General features: G+C 49.2%; 1 protein-coding gene across 12 annotated transcripts in view; it reads left to right on the forward strand.

Annotated features, from left to right (window-relative positions):
- Nucleotides 1-18,180, forward strand: part of SNTG2 (syntrophin gamma 2) — a 205,022-nt gene that overhangs the window by 134,739 nt on the left and 52,103 nt on the right. For all 12 annotated transcript variants that reach the window (XR_011076637.1, XR_011076636.1, XM_068564760.1 and 9 more), the window contains 2 exons: nucleotides 1,751-1,878; nucleotides 17,011-17,140. Coding sequence is in view for 10 of the 12 variants with exons in the window: in XM_068564760.1 (XP_068420861.1) it covers nucleotides 1,751-1,878; nucleotides 17,011-17,140 (258 nt within the window). In the remaining 2 variants the exon portion in view is untranslated. The remainder of the gene's footprint in view (nucleotides 1-1,750; nucleotides 1,879-17,010; nucleotides 17,141-18,180) is intronic.

Genomic DNA, 18,180 nt, shown 5'->3' on the forward strand with positions numbered 1-18,180 from the left:
GGCAAACGGGTATCTCAATAAAGCCAGTATGAAATCCATAGTAAAGTAATAAATCTGTAGGCCTTCCGATGCTGTGTCACGTGTACACCAAAAGCAGATATTCTACCGAACACTAGAACATAATGCAAAAAGACGACAATAAATGAACATTAATAAAATCTAGTTTAATCTTCTAATGTTACAGTACCTTTGCTTTTGAGCTATTGGCTGTGGGGTTAATAAATTTAAATAAAGAATGTTATGAGGACAACCCAAACCCAGCCTCTGGTTGCTTGGAATCCAGGCATTGGCAGGGCTGCTCCTTCCAGAGGCTCCAGAGGAGGGTCCTTCCTGCCCCCTCCCGCTCTTGGTAGCCGTCCCCACTGGCTCCTGGTCGTTCGGCCATGTGGCTTCCGTCTCTGCCTCTGTCTTTACAAGGCCCTTCTCCCTCCTGTCTGGGTTCCCCTGTATCCCTCTGGTAGGGATAGATGCCACAGCATTTAGGGCACCCAAATAGTCCAGGTACGTACCCTTAATTTAATCACACACGCGGGGACCCTTTATCCAAATAAGGTGCCAGGTCCCGGGATTAGGCCCCGATATGCTTTATCTGGGGGTGGCCGCTGTTCGGCCTGAGACGGTCAGACACTAGACTTGCTGGGAGTTTGGCCTGGAAGGAATCCTCACCGGAAGAGCGGTTTCGGGTCTTGTTGGAGTCTGAGCGTGGAGGTGGGTCCGCAGCGTTCCAGCACCGCGCGTCCCACGCAGCCTTAGCCGTCCCAGTAAGAGCCCGTTTCCGGCGCTCACCATCGCCGCCCTGCAGGCCCTGCCTTGCTCAGCGAGACCCTCCCCCATTCCCGACGACCCCGTCAGGACAGCACAGAGGTGGCCTCCCTGAGCTGGGGGCCTTTCCAGCGCTCCCAGGCACATCCAGCTTTGCCGTCCTAGTTAGCGCGTCTGTTTGCCTGCGCCCGGGGATTCGCACCTTGCTCTGGCCGCCCGTCCTGAGCTAGAAGGTGCCGGGAGAACCTGCCCCTGTGGCTGGAAGCCACGGCTGCCGCGAGGATGCTTCCGGGTGCGGGAGCCCGGCGTCCCGTGAGGTGACGCGCGGCCCGGCGCTGTCTTCTCCGCGGGGGGCGAGACGGGCCGCGTCCGACCCTGTGACTGTCGGCACGTGCGGTGTCCCGTCTGCCACGTGGCTGTTTGCGTGGCTTCATTCAGGCGTTGGGGCGTCTTCCTCTTCCCTGCAGGCCCCGCCGAGGAGGGACCGGGCCCCCCCCCCTCCCCGCTGGCTCCCTCTCTGCTCACCATGGACAGACGGTGGGGACTTGGCCACTGGTGAACAGGCAGGGTCTTGTGGCCTAGGCACCCGTTAGCATGTCGTCAATATTGTTATGTATTAAACTCGCTCTGATTTGACCTTCCAGGTGGAGGTGGTCGTTCACAGCCTTCCTGGACTCAGAGCCTTGGTCGTGTCCCTCAGGTTCCTTCCAGTTTTAGGGTCTCTCCCCGTCCCCTTCCCTGGGACTTTTCTGTCTTTGGTGCAGTATGTTGTTTAAAAAACAGAGGAAGAAAATCGTTTACGTCGAAATAGAAGAGCACTTATTTCTTTCCAGAGCTTTGAGAAAATGATCACATGTGCTTTTGCAGCAGTTGAAACGTGTTTCATTTGGGTTTGGGGGATGTGATATTTGGGCCTGTCGGGGCCTCCCGCTGTATTTGGTGCCTTCACCTGATTCTGTGACCGTTGATTCTCGTCTGTTTTGCACAGGCTCCATCCTCGCCTTCTTCGCCCGTTGCTCATGAACCAAAATATGAGAAGTGCTGGCTGGATGCCGTGTCACTCCCTCTGTCCATGGCTCGGGTCTCACGGTGCAGAGCTGGAGCAGAAAAAGTAAGGTGTGTGACCTTTGTCTGGAGTGGGAAACGCCGATAAACCCCGAAGTGCAGGTCCTTGTCTCCAGGTGGATTTAGCATTTGCAAAAGTAATCATAATCATAATAAAAGTCAAGCATCATAAGAAAACACTAATCAGAGCAGGAGCTGATTTGTCATCAGGAGTGGTTCTGTCTAGTGGTGACTGTTCCTTCTTCTGAGACATAGTCATTAGAAGAAGAACTCGTATTTTCAGTTTTAACTGTTAACAGAATTAGATTGGAAATAAGACTGTACTCTTATCCACGTTGCATACAATTACAGAAAATTCATTTAAACCCCATGGGCCTCATTTTCTTCATTAATAAAATGAGAAGGTTAGACCAGTGTTCAATAAATGCTCGCTAGTTTTCGAGCCTGGTTAATGAAGTAATTTCAGAGTTTCATCTGTAAAGGTTGTGTGTCCATCACTGTTTTGTGGAATAAGGTCGCATTTTTCCCTCTAAGTTAATACAGCGTGTCATCTGTGGCCAGCTGTGCTCTCAGGTCACTGTGGAAAGGCTGAGAAGTAAGTAGGTGGTGAGTTTCCTTTCACTCTTAAGAAGGTGGGGAGAGAACTGTGTGAACAAAGGAAGAGTGCTCGTTGTGTTGAAATTGAGTACTTTCTCGATGAGATACGTGTGCCTGTGGAGGCCGTGTTCGTGTGAACACAAAGCGTCTGAAGAAGGCACCCCTGGGTGGTCACACGCCCTCCCCCCCCCCTTTGCCCTGGGAAGTGCTGTCAAATCCTAACAGCAAACCAAAGGTTTCCATGTCGTTTTATGGAAACAAACATATCTTATTAGCTTTGCTGACTCTTTCAGGATTTTAATATGGGCAGGAAGGTGCAAAAAGTAAAATGAATGACTACAATTCTGCATTTCATGGAGTGTGTCTGGCTCACGTCAGTGTTAAAGTGCACGTTCAGCGGGGATGCGGTTCCCTCGCCTGCCCTGTAGCCCTCTGGTCCCACGTTGAAGAGGAGGAAAGGGAGAGGAGGCCTGAGCGCTCGGCCTCAGACAGCCCGAGTTAGCCCTGCAGCTCTGCTCTCTCCCGAGGGACCCTCGCTCTGGGGCGTGCGAGGAGCAGGTTTAGACATCGCCAACTCGAAGTCACACGCTTCTCAGAATCTAAACGCCAGAGCTCTGAACTGTCGCCTGGGGAGGACTCTTAGGCGACCCTCTGAGCGGATAAAGGGCAAGCGGGACGAGCACGTCAGCGGCCGGTGTCCTGGCTTCCTGTCGCCGTCCAGCTGCGGGACCAGCATTTGTCACCAGCTGCTCTGTTTTCCTGTTTTTGAAAGTACAGTCATTCGGCCAATGATGGTTGAGGTTCCTTAGTTTTCCGAAAATGTTTCAAAAGATCCTCTAAAGAGTAGACACGTATTTAAACCTAACACTTGAGATACGTATTGAAATGATAAAACTCAGTTGTAGTGAGGACGATGGTTCCCACGTCCCGTCGCCTCCGGGGCTGCAGGCTCGTCCTCTGCCGGGGGCCTCTCGCGCCTGTTCACTGTCAGGTGGACGTTAGTGTCAGCGGTTCCTGGGCACAGTGGGAACTAAGCTTTTACATCAATTATACATCACTAGCAATGAAGGTCGAATCATTGGCTGCCCAGGACAGGAAAAGATGGTTCCATAAGAATTTGGGGGAGAGCATCTTGACATGAAATGAAAACAGGCGTAGAAACAGCACGATGCCCAGTGGGGGTAAACAGCTGACTCCTTACAAAGCAGGGCTGCTCCTCGAGCGCTCACGTAGAAAGATAGACCACGTCTGCAGACACTGGGAAGTAGCACGAGACATCACAGATTCCTCAGCAGAATCTCGTGCTTTTGGCTATTAGGTAGGTATTAGCACCTTTCTCTGACACTGTGAGGAGGGAAGCATGCTTCCTGGGGCGACTGCTGGTTGGGAAGAGGGCAGGAGTTTTCTGAGCAGGACCCTATCCGTTTTCTGTTGCTACGTAACCGGTTAGTGCAAATTTAGCTTCAAAAGCGCGAGTCTATCACCTCACCGTCTCCACGGGTCAGCTGGTGTGCGTGTGCCGGGGTCTCCAAGCCAATGCTGGGGTATGACCGGGCTGCGCTCTCGCCTGAGGCCGGGCCCCTCCCCAGGGTTCTCGCTGGCTGTTGGCAGAATTCAGGCCCTCGGGTCTGTAAGGCTGGGTTCCCCATCTCCGTCTCCGTGCTGGCTGTCACCCAAGTTCCAGACTGCATGTCCCCTCACCTATAAGGCAGCAACAGATGACCTCTTGTGCCTGGAATCTGACTTCCTGTCTCTGACCTTCAGACCCAGATGTGAAGGGCATGAGACCATGTCGGGCCACCTGGATAATCTTCCTGATTTAAAGCCAGGTGATTTCAGATCTTAATTACTTTTGCAGAATCCCGCCTGGCAACACCTAGCTTTGTGTCTGACAGAGTAACTGGGTGCAGCTGCCTGTGCCCCGGAGGCTGTGATCTGAGCCTAAGTGCAGGGCGTGCTCAGACCCATCTTAGGAATCTGCCCTTCGAAGACGCACTGAGCCTTGGTCTGTGGTTGGCTGTGCTTTCACGTCCCCATGACGAGTCCGGTTAGGGTCCCAGACCCGGGCTGAGCAAGGTGCCCGCCTTAGTGTGTGTATTTTAGGAAGCTGAGGGAGAGGGACCATCCTTAAGAACAAGAGAAATGTGTGCTTGCCAGACGGTCAGTCCAGCCACGAGGGAGCTTTTACGAGGCAGCCTCAGACCAGACGATCTAAAGCCTGGGGCTCTGGACTTGGGCGAGAGGAGGGGGGGCGGATGGTGTGGAGGAAAGAACAGGGTTTGGAGGGAACCATCTCTAATCCCGCATTGCCTCTGGGCCTCTTGGGGCCGCGTGACCTGCACTCGGGGAGCCCCTTCCTGATAGCCAAGCGGGCAGGAGATGATGTGAATTCTCCACTGCTTCCTCAGATGGTTTATGGAGAAAGCGTAAAATACCACTAGGTTTAAGGGAGCTTTTGAACCCCTTTAGAAGTGAGCTGACAGGTGTGGGGCTACAGTCCTTGTTAACTGTCTGTGGGCTGAGGAATATGCCTGAACAGGAGGAAGGAAACTCCGATCTGAGGGATCACTGCCGAGTCGGCACGCTTACCGCGCTGGTGAATTCTTCACACGAGGCGCTGCTTTTTGTGGTTCTGCTCAGATGAGCCCTTCCCAGGGCTCTTGCTTTATGTTGGCCTGAAAAAGTGTAAGGAGTCACTTATCTCGTTCCTTTTTCCAAAGGGACGGAAAGAAACTAAAGCTTTAATTCTATTTGTCCCACATCTTTCGTATTTGTGAAAATAACAGTGACATGACGTCTTTTCACTGACAGTAATACCCCGTTTTGCTTTGTAGCAGGTCCCCTTATTTCAGAGTAAAGAGCATGGAAGGGACCAGATGGGCTTTACAGCAGCCATGCTGGAGACATATTGCAGATAAGCACATTTTCAGAAGTGATGCTACAAGTCAAAATTATCCTGCTAAATACTCTGATCTGTTTTGCAAAGGATGGTTTCATGTTTAGATCCTTGTGCCAAAACCCCTCTCCTGTAGTTGGGAAATCCTCAAAGTGCAGCTCTCTTGATGCCGGGGGTCGAGCAGAGCAGGGGAGACAGAATCCCAGGGCCGTGGGCGTCTCCACAAGAGGAGGGGCTTCTGTAGGGTGGGGTTCGTGCCGGGGGGGCCATAGCAGGGTCAGGAGCTCAGGGTCTGCTCTGCACTGGGGGCTCGGAGAGTGGGCCCCTGGGGTCATCGCTGAGTTTGACTTTATCCAGGAGGATGCAGGTTGGGGTGTCTGGGAGCAGAGCCGGGGCTGTCCTGGGGGAGCACCGTCATCAGGGTGGGAAGCGGGAGGGTCTTGGTGGCCGGACATCCTTTGTGTTTCCGTCTGCTCGGGCAGGATTTCGAGCCCTTTTCTGTCTTGTTCCTGGAGTTCAGGGAGAGCCCTCGCCTGCTGTGGGGGGGGGCTCGGAACTGTTTATGTTCAGCAGAAGAATCCCACAGCCGGTCTGGGAGCTGTCGGGTGTCAGGCTGGAACGCAGCAGGACCCTGTGGTCCTTCCCCACCCCCGTGTCCTCCGCCTGCCTTTTGTCCGTAGAAAAACTTTAGTCAAAGAATAAGTTTAATCAGATAAGTGAGAAAATGCAGAAGCAAAGGAAAACAAACAGGACAAAATAATAAGAGTCTAGTCAGTAAGCAGAGTCAAGGACCTTTAGTTCCTCCTCAGGGGCTATAGATCATATTCTGAGCCGTATCCTGGGAGCCGTCTTGTAGACACTAAAAACCCTGCCAGTGTCTGGTGGAAGAAGTGAACTACACGATGGCCAGGCTGTAGCCGTGACATAAGCTGCCACAATTCGCAGACTTGGCCTCAAGGAAATGGGAACAAACCGACCCTGGAACCGAAGACTAACTGTACTTAAGACAATCAAGATGATGCTGGTCAGGGCACGGCAGCACCAGTTTGAAGATGACGGTCAGAGCGGCCCGTGCTGTTCCTGCAGGTGGCACTCCCTCCGTCTATGAAAGCTCTTGCCCGCTGACTGTCAGTGGGGAATGGGGGGAAGTCGGCCCTTGGACAGGAGTCCACCCTGCCGCCAGGTAGCCAGCATCCAAACTAAAGCAGACTTTCCACTTTCCTGGCCTCCCTATTGGCTTTTGAGCAGCCAGCAGCCGGACCCCACTTTCAGTAACAAGGCTGCTGTCTTTCTCAACTCACTGCGTCTTCAATTTTTTCTGAAATTTCCATCATGGGGAGAGAAAGTTAGGGCGCGTGTGCTCACTGAGAGGGAATGATGTCCCTCTAGGAATGTTCCCCAAACGTCCGGCTCTGGCCGCGCCCTGCACACGGGGTGTGGACGGCCTGGGGGCAGGAGGTGGGCCAGCTTCTCCGGGGCAGGAGCCGCCTGGTCTGCCGTGTCTGCAGAGTCGCGGGGAGGCCCGGCCTTGCGACAGGGTCGTGACGGGACCGTGGCTGGGGTGTCAGCCGGGCCGCGGCCACTGCGGAGGGCAGCCTGGGGAGGAGAGCCTGCGGGGTGGCCGTCCCGCTGTGGGTGTGGACAGAGGACGCCGGCGGAGAGAAGTGAGCCTTTCACTTCACCGTGCGTTCTTGGTTCTTGATCACCGGCTTTAACCCTGGAGGCCAGCCTGCCTTCTCTGTGATCGTCTCCAAACCACGGGCCACGTGAGTCGCCCCCGTGCAGACGTGCTGCCCTGGGACAGTGGCTTTTCACCACGGCCGGGAGGCACGGCGGGTCTGGACGGTCCCCGGCGGGAGCGGTGACCGTCTAGCTCGCTGGCCGGCCCTCTGGGGCCGGGGGCTGCCGGGGGGGCCGCTGCTGACACGTGGAAGCCTCAGGGCCCCTCCCTCCGCGGCTCGTGGGAAGCGCTGCCCACTTGACCCCCGAGGACCGTTCTGTGACCTTCCCAGGCCTGTGCTGCTCAGGACTCGAGCTGGGTGACCGGCACGGCCGGGTCCCCGCCTGGTGCCGCCGGCGCAGAGCGGCTCTGAGTCGCCGTCTCTGGTGCAGATGGCGGGGCTCCTGCTCCTCTTCGCTGGGTCTCACGCTTGTTCCCCGGCCTCCCCCGTTCCACACATGCGGTCTCGAGACCTGTCCTGGGAGATGCTCCTTGTCTCCGCCGGATTCGCTGCCTCAGAAAACGTTGTTTCTCTCTCTCTCTTTCCCGGTGCATCAAATGGCAGTTTCTCAATGTAGCACCTGTTATCTTACCTCCGAGGATTATTCGTCGTGACCGTGAGGGGGTTAGAGCCCCAGCGACTGAGAGATGCCGCAGTCTCAGCTCTCGGGTGTTCGGGTCTTTTCTTCTTATCCGAGTGGGGTCGGTGTCATCACAAGTCTTCCCCTTGGAACGTTAAATTGATTTTCCTTTCCTTTGTGTATAGAAATTTAATAGGCTCTCAAAGTTTGAAATGACAATAAGTAGGAGGGCGTTTTAAGGTGGGAGGATGGCGTCGCTATAGACGAGGGGCCTCCTGTGGGCGCCCTGCGTTCCTGAGAGCATATCAGGGTTGGCTGTCGCCTCTCACAGACTCTCCATCTCCACCAGCTGCTGAGGGATCGCACGTCTCTGTCCTCATTTCACCAGCAGCCCTATCATCACAGCAAAGCAAATGAGCTGAAGTGACAGAGTTTCCTGCTGCTGAGAGGAGAGGGCCTCAGTGACATCGTTCTACCGGATCAAACTACCCCGGGCACAGGGAGCGGGCAGGCTGCTGTCTCTAGGAACATGTCCCGTTGCTCCTTAGATACTGACCCCAGGCTTGGGGGTGTGCAGGGGAACCCTGCTTTTTATGAATTCGACTGACTTTCTAATTACTTTTGAGGTCAAACTCTCAAAAACTGACCTAGTTCCGTTTGCATTTCCATTCCTGCCTCTGCCTGGCAGGTGGTCCTGGGCATGCCATGTGACTTTTGACCCTTGACCCTTAACCCCATGCCTTGCCCTGTCTGTCAGTCTGCTTCCCTCCTCTTCTGACAGCCAGCAGCCCCCTTCTCCTCGTGGCCCCCGCTCTGTTCTTACCCCGAGACCACGGCTCCTTCCCCAGACTCAGGACCGGCGCTCCCCAGGGCTTCCTGGTGGAGCAGGTACCAGTGGGATTGTCAAGGATGCAGGATGCTTTCAGCTTCCTCCTCATCTTATACCCAGTCACGTCTAAGGGGGTAAAATACCGTCCTGGCTGAGTGACGTCCTGGCACGGAGATTTGTTCCTTCACTGCACTCAGCCCGGCCGCCAGACTGGTGTTGGGTGTTCGGGTTAGAGTTTGTGTTTCCGCTGTCTCCTTGAGATGCAGTGTTTCTGTCTCAGAAGAAAGATCTAAGTGATGAAAACTCGAAGTGCAAAAAATGGTCATGTTACTAGAGTCGTGGAACCATTCCAGCAGACTTAATTGTATTAAATATCAAAACAAACATGTGTTTAAAACAAAGCATCAGGTATGGAAGGAATGAACTCTGCGTAGTCCTAAAGGCGGGGTCTGTGTGGTTTTACTGCACAGAAGAGGCACCGGCAGTTTTCACGAGGTGGCCTGATGTCACAGTTCAGACTGCGGTTGTGGAACCAGACTCTGAGCTCTTTCTGTTTGGGGTGTGCGTACACGTGTGTGTCTGTGTGTGGGTGTGCGTGCACGTGTGTGCCTGTGTGTGGGTGTGGGTGTTCGTGTGCCTTTCCAGGCCCTGTGACCTTGGGTAAATTGACTGATCTGCATGAGCCCTAGTTTCCTCATCTATAAAATGGTAACAATAATAAGACGCTCTGAACGCGGTTATTGTGAAGGTTGAAACCAGCATAGTTTATAAAGTATTTTGCACAGCGCTCATCACAAAGCCAGGATCAGTAAAGGCCAACTAGCTATTTTTATCAGTTATTATAAATGTCATTGTTAGTAATATATGTGTTGCCCTTTTTTGCCTCTCCAAAATTTATTAATTTTTCGACTTTAAACGTTTACATAGGAGTGTAAAAAAGGCAGTATATTTTGTTAAAAGGATATAAGAATTCATTGCACATCATTGGCCTCTTTAAAAGGAGTAGTCAAAAAATGGAAATAAGATAGGTACAGAGTTTTGTTTTCTTATGTTTCATACTTTCTTGAGTTTATCATTTACTCATTTTTGTGCTTCCATTAGATCAATAGCATAATATTAGCTAGAAAACACTGACAGGAGGCTCCCCGGGAGGTAGAATTTAAGCATCTTGTGGACCAGGGAATTATTACAAATTATTACCAAGATCACTGCCAGACGTCCGCAGGAAGTGGAAAGTATGAGGACCAGAGACGGCATTTTTCTGCTCTTGGGAAATAAGAAGGTGTTGGCTGTCTTTGCGTTTACGGCTCAGGGGTCAGTCCAGGCTCGCGTGCACTGGCCCATCCACAGTCACGGAGGCTTGTTCACAGCTGTGCAGTCAGCGTGGTTTCCTTCTGCAGTCGTGGGAATGGGGCACAGGCTCCCCGTTTCCCTCTAACTGGGAACCAGATAACTTCCCTACGTTTCCTGTTCCCAGTCCCACGTACCGCCCGCCGTCTGCAGTGTGTCCACACTGCACACCAGCACCAGCAGGTGTCCCTGGGGAGACCCGGGCAGTTCCGGGGTTCCAAGATGGGCTCCCGCACCGCTGCCTGGAGAAGCACTCGCCCTTCCTGGTGTCGGCCCCCTGAGCCCCGTCTAAATGTCCCCTAAGAACTTGCAAAGATTGAATCTCCACCATGGAACTTGTGCAGGAAACATTCCTTAACCACCATTTAGTGCCACGTGCTACAAAGGGGAAGAAACCTCCTTACTATCATCTAAGTGTTTATATTCTAGCAAACAGTTAAATTGGAAGAAAAATTTAGATGTCCTAAAGCTGTAAGGTGTTACAGTTCAAGGGCGAGAGGGACCATCGGACTTGGAGGACGCAGCTTGTTAGAAGGGCCTTTGGGAAGAAGAGATGCAGCTCTGAAGGACACGGAGCCCCCGCGGATGTGACGAGCAGGAGTCGCTGGCAATGGGGGGGCTTTCCTCACACACACACGTGCACATGTGCGCACGCCCCTGGCCGGGCTGGGAGGACAGCGGTTTCTATATCAGCGGGCAGTGGGCATTGGAGGTGGGAGCCTTTTCCATCGTGCTGCGTGTTCTCCAGCATTTATTCACGCGACAAGTATTCTAGCATGCCTGCTCCGTGCAGCGCTGCCGTAGATGCTGCAGAGTGAGGGTGTGAAATGAGCAAACCCAGGAGTCCGTGCTCTCTGGAAGCTTCCGGTCCGGCAGGAAACGCAGGCAGGAAACAGACATAAGATCAGACCAGCAGGGAGACCTGGATGAGGTGATTTTATCTCCGCTTTCTTTCAGTGGGATTCCCCGGGAGGGGCTCCGCCACCTGGCTATGGCGCGGCCCACGTGGGACCCTCTGCCCTCACATCTCTCAAGCCCCAGCTCCGTGATGGGCGAGGGGCTCGGAGGACTCGGACCTGGTCTCAGGATGGTGATCGGGGTGACAGAGGAGGACAGGTTGGCCTTTGGGGCAGCACGAAGGAGAAGTTATCTTTCTTTCCTGGACTTGCTGGACTTTTGTTGTGCCTGGAATCTTCCAGGAATAATGACTTTTTAATAAAAAAACTGATACAGGGAGAAGGGTGCCTGCATTTAAATTGGGTCTCTTCGTTACTATTTAATATGGAGTCCTTAGAGATGCCACTGCATGGTGGGGAAGCAGAAAGAAAATATTTCTCTGGCTTCCATGAAAAAATAACACACATGCCACAGAGGCAGGCTTGAAATGTGACATGTGAATGACAGTTGGGAGATTTTTTTCAAGTTCTGAGGAATATACACGTTTTTCTCTCATTTTGTCTAGTGAATGTTCATAATTCTCAACATGAGTAAAATAAACAGACACCGACCCTCCAGCTTCCAGAGCAGGAGGGCTTCAAGTTCATCAGAGCAGCGGTGCTGTGTGCAGTCAGTCCTCCCTGGATGCTGTCCAGGTGTAAAGGGTCAGGATTGGCCGGAACCTGGGGGCCTGGATGGCCGTGAGCCGTGACTCGTGGGTAAGAGGTTCTGAGGGTCATTTTGGAAGCTCGAGTGTTTTCGTTCCTTAAAAAACACACAACGTGTTAAAAAGATGATTTATAAACTTTGAGTTCTTTTTCTCCAATGTTGAAGCTTTGAGGGGCAATTAAGAATGCTCAGTACTTGGAGCCCGATTTGGGTCATGCTGGAATTCCACGGCACAGCTGAGGTAGGTGTTGGAAGGTTGTCTGTCGCCATAGGATGTGGACGTGGGATGCAGACAGGTGTCCAGCGTTAGGGCTGTAAAATAACTGAGATGTGCTGTGAGGTCACCGGCAGCCTCCAGCAGCTGGCCTGGTAAAGGTACTGATGCAGAGCGTCTCAGGAGGGCCTGTGGGAGAGTCTGGGCAGGGCTGGGGGGCTGGGGTCTGCAGGGGCGGGAGGGGAGCCAGCCCTGGTGCTGTCGTCTGAGGAGAAGTGGGGGGGGAGGTGAAGGGGCAGGAAGAGAAGATGCAGACCCCTCCTCCTCCAAAGGCAGTGCAGACTCAACATTGAACTTTCAGTTCCTCAATCTTCTAATAAGTTAAGATACACGTACTTTGAACCTTATTGGAATAGATTTCTTTTTCTTAGCCAGAAACTGTGAATTGATTCATTCCCTACAGTATGAAACTGTCTTACCAGTTTTCTCTTTGAAAATCAAAAATCCTCTCAGGACTCAAGGGAATCCTGGAAGCAGGTAGGCTTTCCAAAAGCACGGGCAGGGTCAGTTCTTCCCTGGCCCTTGATAATGGTGTCTGGGACTTGGCTTGATTTCTACCCGGGAAACTCATGCACCAAATACTCTGCCTTCTCTGGGTGTAGGTTTTACTGCTGATTTTTAAAAGCTGACATGTGACCTCACAGAGCACTCTGAGTCCCAGGCAGCGAGTACCCTGGGATTTCTAGTTCTGACTGTGACCTTGACCATAGGATTAAAATCCTGAGAATCCTGAGCAAATGCCATGACTGTAGAACCATGAGGCAGGATCCGCCTGTGGACGGGGGAGGGACGTTGTAGGGGAGCCTGAACACCGCACACGTGAAAAGCTGAGAAAATAAAACCTCAGAGTCAATCAGGAGACATGAATGTTCATCCATCGTTTGGGCATACACTCACAGAGTTTGTATCATTGACTCTAATTAATATGACTTTTGTACAATAAGCGAAAGTGCGAATTTGTTTTCATACTTTGTTGGTATGTTGGCGTCTATCATCAACATTCATGCCAACACTTTCACCGTTTCTGCTCATATAACGTTTAATTTGTATTGCTTTCCTTGACAGATAACCTCACTGGTAGCAATGTTTGTATAGGATCTGTGGGTTTGGTATAACCATATTTACGTTACCCCACTTGTTTCTCCCAATATTTCCATTTGTGGTATAATTGGCATTTCAAGGCCCGTTGTGTAGACAAGGATCTTTTAAAGGTTAGGCGTCTAGCTTTTCTCACACAGCTGAAGCATGAACATGCTGGGATTCAAAACTCATCCCATTTCCTCAGAGAGCTGACTGTCTACACCCCCTACATGGGCTTTTGTAGAAGCTCTTTATCAGACTGAGAACACTCCGCTTTAGTCTTAGTTTGTTGAGTGTTTTCTAGCATGAAAGCATTTTGGATTTTGTCAAGTGCTTTTTCTGCATCTGTTGAGATGATTGTGTGATTTTTTTTTTTTTAATTCTGTTGCTATGATGTATAACATTTCCAGATGTCAAACTGACCTTGAATTCCTGGGGTAAATCCCATTGATGGTGGTATATAATTCTTAATAGATGTTCCTGGATTGAGTTTACTAGTATTTCATGGAGGATATTTGCATCCATATTCAAAACAGATATTGGTCTGTAGTTTTCTTGTGATGACTTGGGGTTTTGGTATTAAGGTTGTATTGGCCTCATGAACTAATTTGGGAAATGTTCTATTCTATTTTGGGGAGAGTTTGTGAATAATCGTTATTAATTCTTCTCTGAATATTTAGTAGAACTCAGTGGTAAAGCCATCTGGGCCTCAGCTTTTCTGTGTGGTTAGTTTTTTGGCTAAAAATTCAATTTCTAAACTTGTAATATTGTCTATTCAGATTTCTTCCTGAATCAACTTTGGTAGTTTGTATTTTCTAGGATTTCATCTAATTTATCTCATTTATTGGTATACAGTTGTTCAAGGATTCCTTTACAATCCTTTTTGTTTCTGAAATATTGATGGTAATATCTCCACTTTCACCTCTTATTCTAGTATTTTGAGTCTTCTTTCTTTTTTCTTGGTCAACATAGCTAAAAGTTTGTCCATTTTGCTGTTCTTTTTAAAGAACCAGATTTTGGTTACATTGATTTTCTCTGTTGTTTTTCTCTTCTCTGCTTCATTAACTCCAGCTCTAATCTTCATTATTTTCTTCCTTCTGCTTTCTTTATGTTTTGATCTTTATTTGTATGTATATACTACATATATATATATATATGTATATACACATATATATTTAAAATCATTAAAGAAATGTCAATGCTTAATTAGAAGATATTCACATACTATAAAAGAAAGCAGGGAAAGAGGAACAAAAAAGATTTGAGACACATAGATAATGAAAAGTAAAATGGCAGACATAAATCTAACTATACCAATAATAAAATTATATTTGAATGATTGAATAATCCAGTTAAAAGGTGAAGCTTTTCAGACTGAGTAGAAAAAACAAGATCCAACTGTGTTCTGTCTTCAAGAGATACACTTTAGATTCAGAGATACAAATAGATTGAAAATAAAAGATGGGAAAAAATATACAAACAGCAAACACAAGGATGGAGTAGCTATACTAATATCATAGAAAATAGAATTTAAAACTGAAAATGTTATTAGAAATAAAGAGGGACATTTTAAAAAGATGAATGTTTAATCCATCAGGAAGATATAACAATTATAAATATATATGCACCTAAAAACAGAACACCAAAATACATGAAACTAAAACTAACAGTATTGAAAGGCAAAATAAACAATTCAACAGTAGTAGTCAGAGGCTTCAATACACCAGTTTTAATAGTGTATGGAAAAACCAGGCAGAACATCAGGAAGAAAATAGAAGACTTGAACAACACTATAAACCAAATAGGTATGGCAACATTTGGAGAACCTCCATGCAGTAACAGGAGACTTTTTCTTCATTTTCTAGTTTGAGTGTCAGAGGTTCTGACAGTTTCTCTTCACTCCTTCTTCTGTCTCTTACTTGGATTGCATAAACTCTATTGATCTGTCTTCAAGTTTGCTAATTCTTTGTCAGTTGAAACCTACTATCAAGCCTCTCTAGTAAAATTTTTTTCCATTATTATACTTTTTCACCCTAATACACTCATTTGCTTCCTTTTGTAGCTACTGTCTCTTTACTGACATTCTGTATGTGAAGTGACGTTGTCATTGTACCTTTACTTCTTTAAGCAAGATTTCCTCTAGTTTCTTGGACATGTTTATAATGACTGTTTTGAAGTCCTTCTGCTTGATGTGACGTCTGGTCACCTCGCAGACACCTTCCGTGCCTGCTTTTCCCCAGGCCGCGTGTCGCACTGTCCTGTCTCCAGCAGCTCCAGGTGCAGGTCCTCCCCCTGCACCCCTACCTGCGGTTTCTTATTTGTTTATTGTTTAGTGACCGGCTGGATCATTTTAGTGAAGTCTGGGCACCGCTCTCCCCCCAGTCCTGTTAAGCCTGAGGTTGGTTTCTTTCTGTGACCACACCCGGCTGTTAAACTTCACTCATTTCCAGCTGATTGGTCTATTATTTTCAGAAAAGCTTTGTGGTGTAAATGGATCGGCAGAATATTCCAGTCAAATCTGGGTTCCTTTGAAGAACTAGTTCCTGGGGTCCGTGTCTGAGATTTGTTCTGACCCCAGGAGCTGACCCCTTCCAGCTGTTTTATTCCCAGGTTTTCTCCTGAAAACTAGCCGGCCAACAGTTCAGCCTGTGTTCGTTTAATTTATGAGTCTTTCTAATTGCCTTTCACCGAAACTTCCACTGTTTTTGAAGTGCCCATGACCTTGAACGTCTCCACGTTCTACTGCAGATGAAGTCACTTCCTGTGGAAATTGACCAGGAGCTGTAGGTTTTGTGGCCTGTCCCTCACCCCCTCCCCAGGTAAAATTTCTGAGCCAGGGCTCTGGCGCAGGGTGCGGGGACAATGACACGCTTGTCTGTAAATGAACCTTATGTTCTGATTCAAGCAGTGCTAATTAGGGTGGGAATGACACCTAGTCAGGGATATCTACTTATAAAAAAGACAGAAGGATTGTTTAATCAGAGAAACTCTGGTTGGTAGATTTGGCCCAAGAACATGCAGGGCTGTTTTATAATGTCTTTACTTCCTTCTCCCGCTCTTGTATCCTTTCCCATATGAAACCATGATTGAACCCACATCTGAAAGACTATTAAAACATAGTTTAGCGCGAACCTTGTTTAAAAAAAGTTTGTTATTTTTAGCCTTTCAGTTGTCTTCTTAAGGACATGGAGATATAAGCTGCATGGGTTAGTGTGCATTTTTCTTAAGAGAAAACGAACAGACCAGATGTGTAAGTGACATTCTTTTGTTGTAATGGTTGTGTTAGTCAGTTCAGGCTGCCTTAGCAAAATACCAGACGGGTGGCGGGGGGCGGGATGGCACTTAAACAACAGCAATTTATTTTCTCACAGTTCTGGAGGCTGGAAGTCCAAGATCAAAGTTCCAGAGGGTTGTGTCTGGTGAGCGCTCTTTTCCTGGCTCACTGACGGCTGTCTTCTCACTGTGTCTTCACATGGAACAGAGTTCTGGGGCCTCTTCTTATAGGGACCCCAGTCCTGTTGGATCAGGCCTACCCTTCTGACCTCGCTTAAGCTTCTTTCCTTAGAGGTCCCATCTCCAAATACACCCACACTGGGGACTAGGGCTTTAACTTGTAGGTTTTGGGGAATACACACATCAGTCTATAGCAATAGTTATATGGAAATTATCTCTGGGAAAAAAGGCTTGCATGATAGGGGAGAAGTACTGAATTAGAGACAGTGATGTCGCCGTTATGAATAATTTGCCACGGGTGGGTTTGTGGCAGATTGATTCTCATGGTTAAAAATAAAGGAGAACCAACTTCTTCCAAAGCTCTGTTGTAAATCAGAAGTATACGTGTGGTCCTAAAGTACCATCGACGCTGAGGAATGGTGGTGTTTGACCTGCTCCATCATCACTGGGTCAGGAGCCTTCAGTACCATGATAAGTGGTCTCCGAAAGAATCACTGCTAAGGACCCCACAAAACAGTAACTCCAGCACTGCTCTAAGTGCAAGTGTATTTCCTACAGGAGCTGCCTTTCATGTTTTTATTAAATTAGAAATAGGGATTTCAGCGTTTTGAACTTAATTTCAGTAAACCTACCTAAGATACGGAGACGGGTTAGGCTGTGCCCACGGCTGTGAGCTGTGTTTCCCGCAGTGACTGCAGGTCGGTGCTGAGCAGGGCTGAGCGGGCACCGCCTTCTCCCGGTCCTGGGGCATCGGATCCCAGGGCCCTCCTTCCAGCATCTCCTGTCGTCCTCCTGCAGGTCCAGTGCATTTGAGGTGCAGGCCCTGGATGGGGCGAGCTCGGGAATCCTTTGGTTTTACACCGCCCAGGAGAGCGCCGACTGGCTGAGTGCCGTGTCTGCCAACATCAGCGACCTGACGCTGCAAAATGTGAGCACGGAGACTTTCCACTGTCCCTGTTTTTGCTTTTTAATCCACGAAAATAATTATGATTTTTTGTTATTTATGATGAATCCTAAAACAGTTGGTAATAACATTAAACAGGAGAACATGTACTTTTTTTTCAACATAACAAAGCTTTGACTAAAAAAGTTAAAGATTAAGTCATCTGAAAGTTCCCTGGTATAAGAGTGTAGACTGAATCAAACCTCTGGACACTTCACCGCTGGTTCTCTCTCTCCCTCTCTTCCTTTCCACGCACCTACACAGAAGTATTTGTGTGCGTGTAATTTTATATATACTCTATCCAAATGCATTGATGTAATGTGACGTTTTTATTTGGGGAACCCAATTGGGTTAAAGGTGTAATTCTCCAAAACATTAAGGAAACTTATAAAGAGGCACCTCCACCACAAATATCCCTTCTCAATGGCTCACTGCAGGCACCCAGAAAAGAAAAAGCGCTCTGTCTCTTTGAGTGATCTGTTTGATGATCAAGGTCAATATGAAACTTCAAAATGAAACAATAAAACCAGATGGGGTGAGAGTAAAACATGAATGAAGCACTCAGGTCCCTAAAGCAACCGCTGTATCCGGGCAGTAAGTTGATGGCCACAGCTGCGGGAGGCTCGTGCAGGGACCAGCCCTTGGCCCGAGGAGGCCGTGACCCGGTTCCTTGTTCTCAGTGCCTGCGGGTGACTTGCCCCGTTGTCCTCATTTGCACCCCAGGGCCTGCTCTGGCCCAGGGCAGCTGGTGGCAGGAGGCGCCCGGGGGTCTGGATGCACACGGAGTAGCCAGCCAGCCTCAGGCCCCGCGGCAGCCCTGTTCTTCCTCTCACACCTGCCTCCTTCCTGGAAACTACTATACAGAGGTCGCCTGAGCACTTTGAAATATCAGGGAAGCAGCAATGTGAGATTTCTATTCCAAAGACCTCAGAGGCTCTCAGCTACATAGGAGGTACCAGACCCTCTCTAAGACCTCAGTTTTCCAACTTGACATTTTGAATTCCAAAGGTATCTGGATGGATAAA

This window comes from Eschrichtius robustus, chromosome 15, assembly GCF_028021215.1.
Source record: "Eschrichtius robustus isolate mEscRob2 chromosome 15, mEscRob2.pri, whole genome shotgun sequence".
In the NCBI taxonomy this organism is placed as follows: Eukaryota; Metazoa; Chordata; class Mammalia; order Artiodactyla; family Eschrichtiidae; genus Eschrichtius; species Eschrichtius robustus.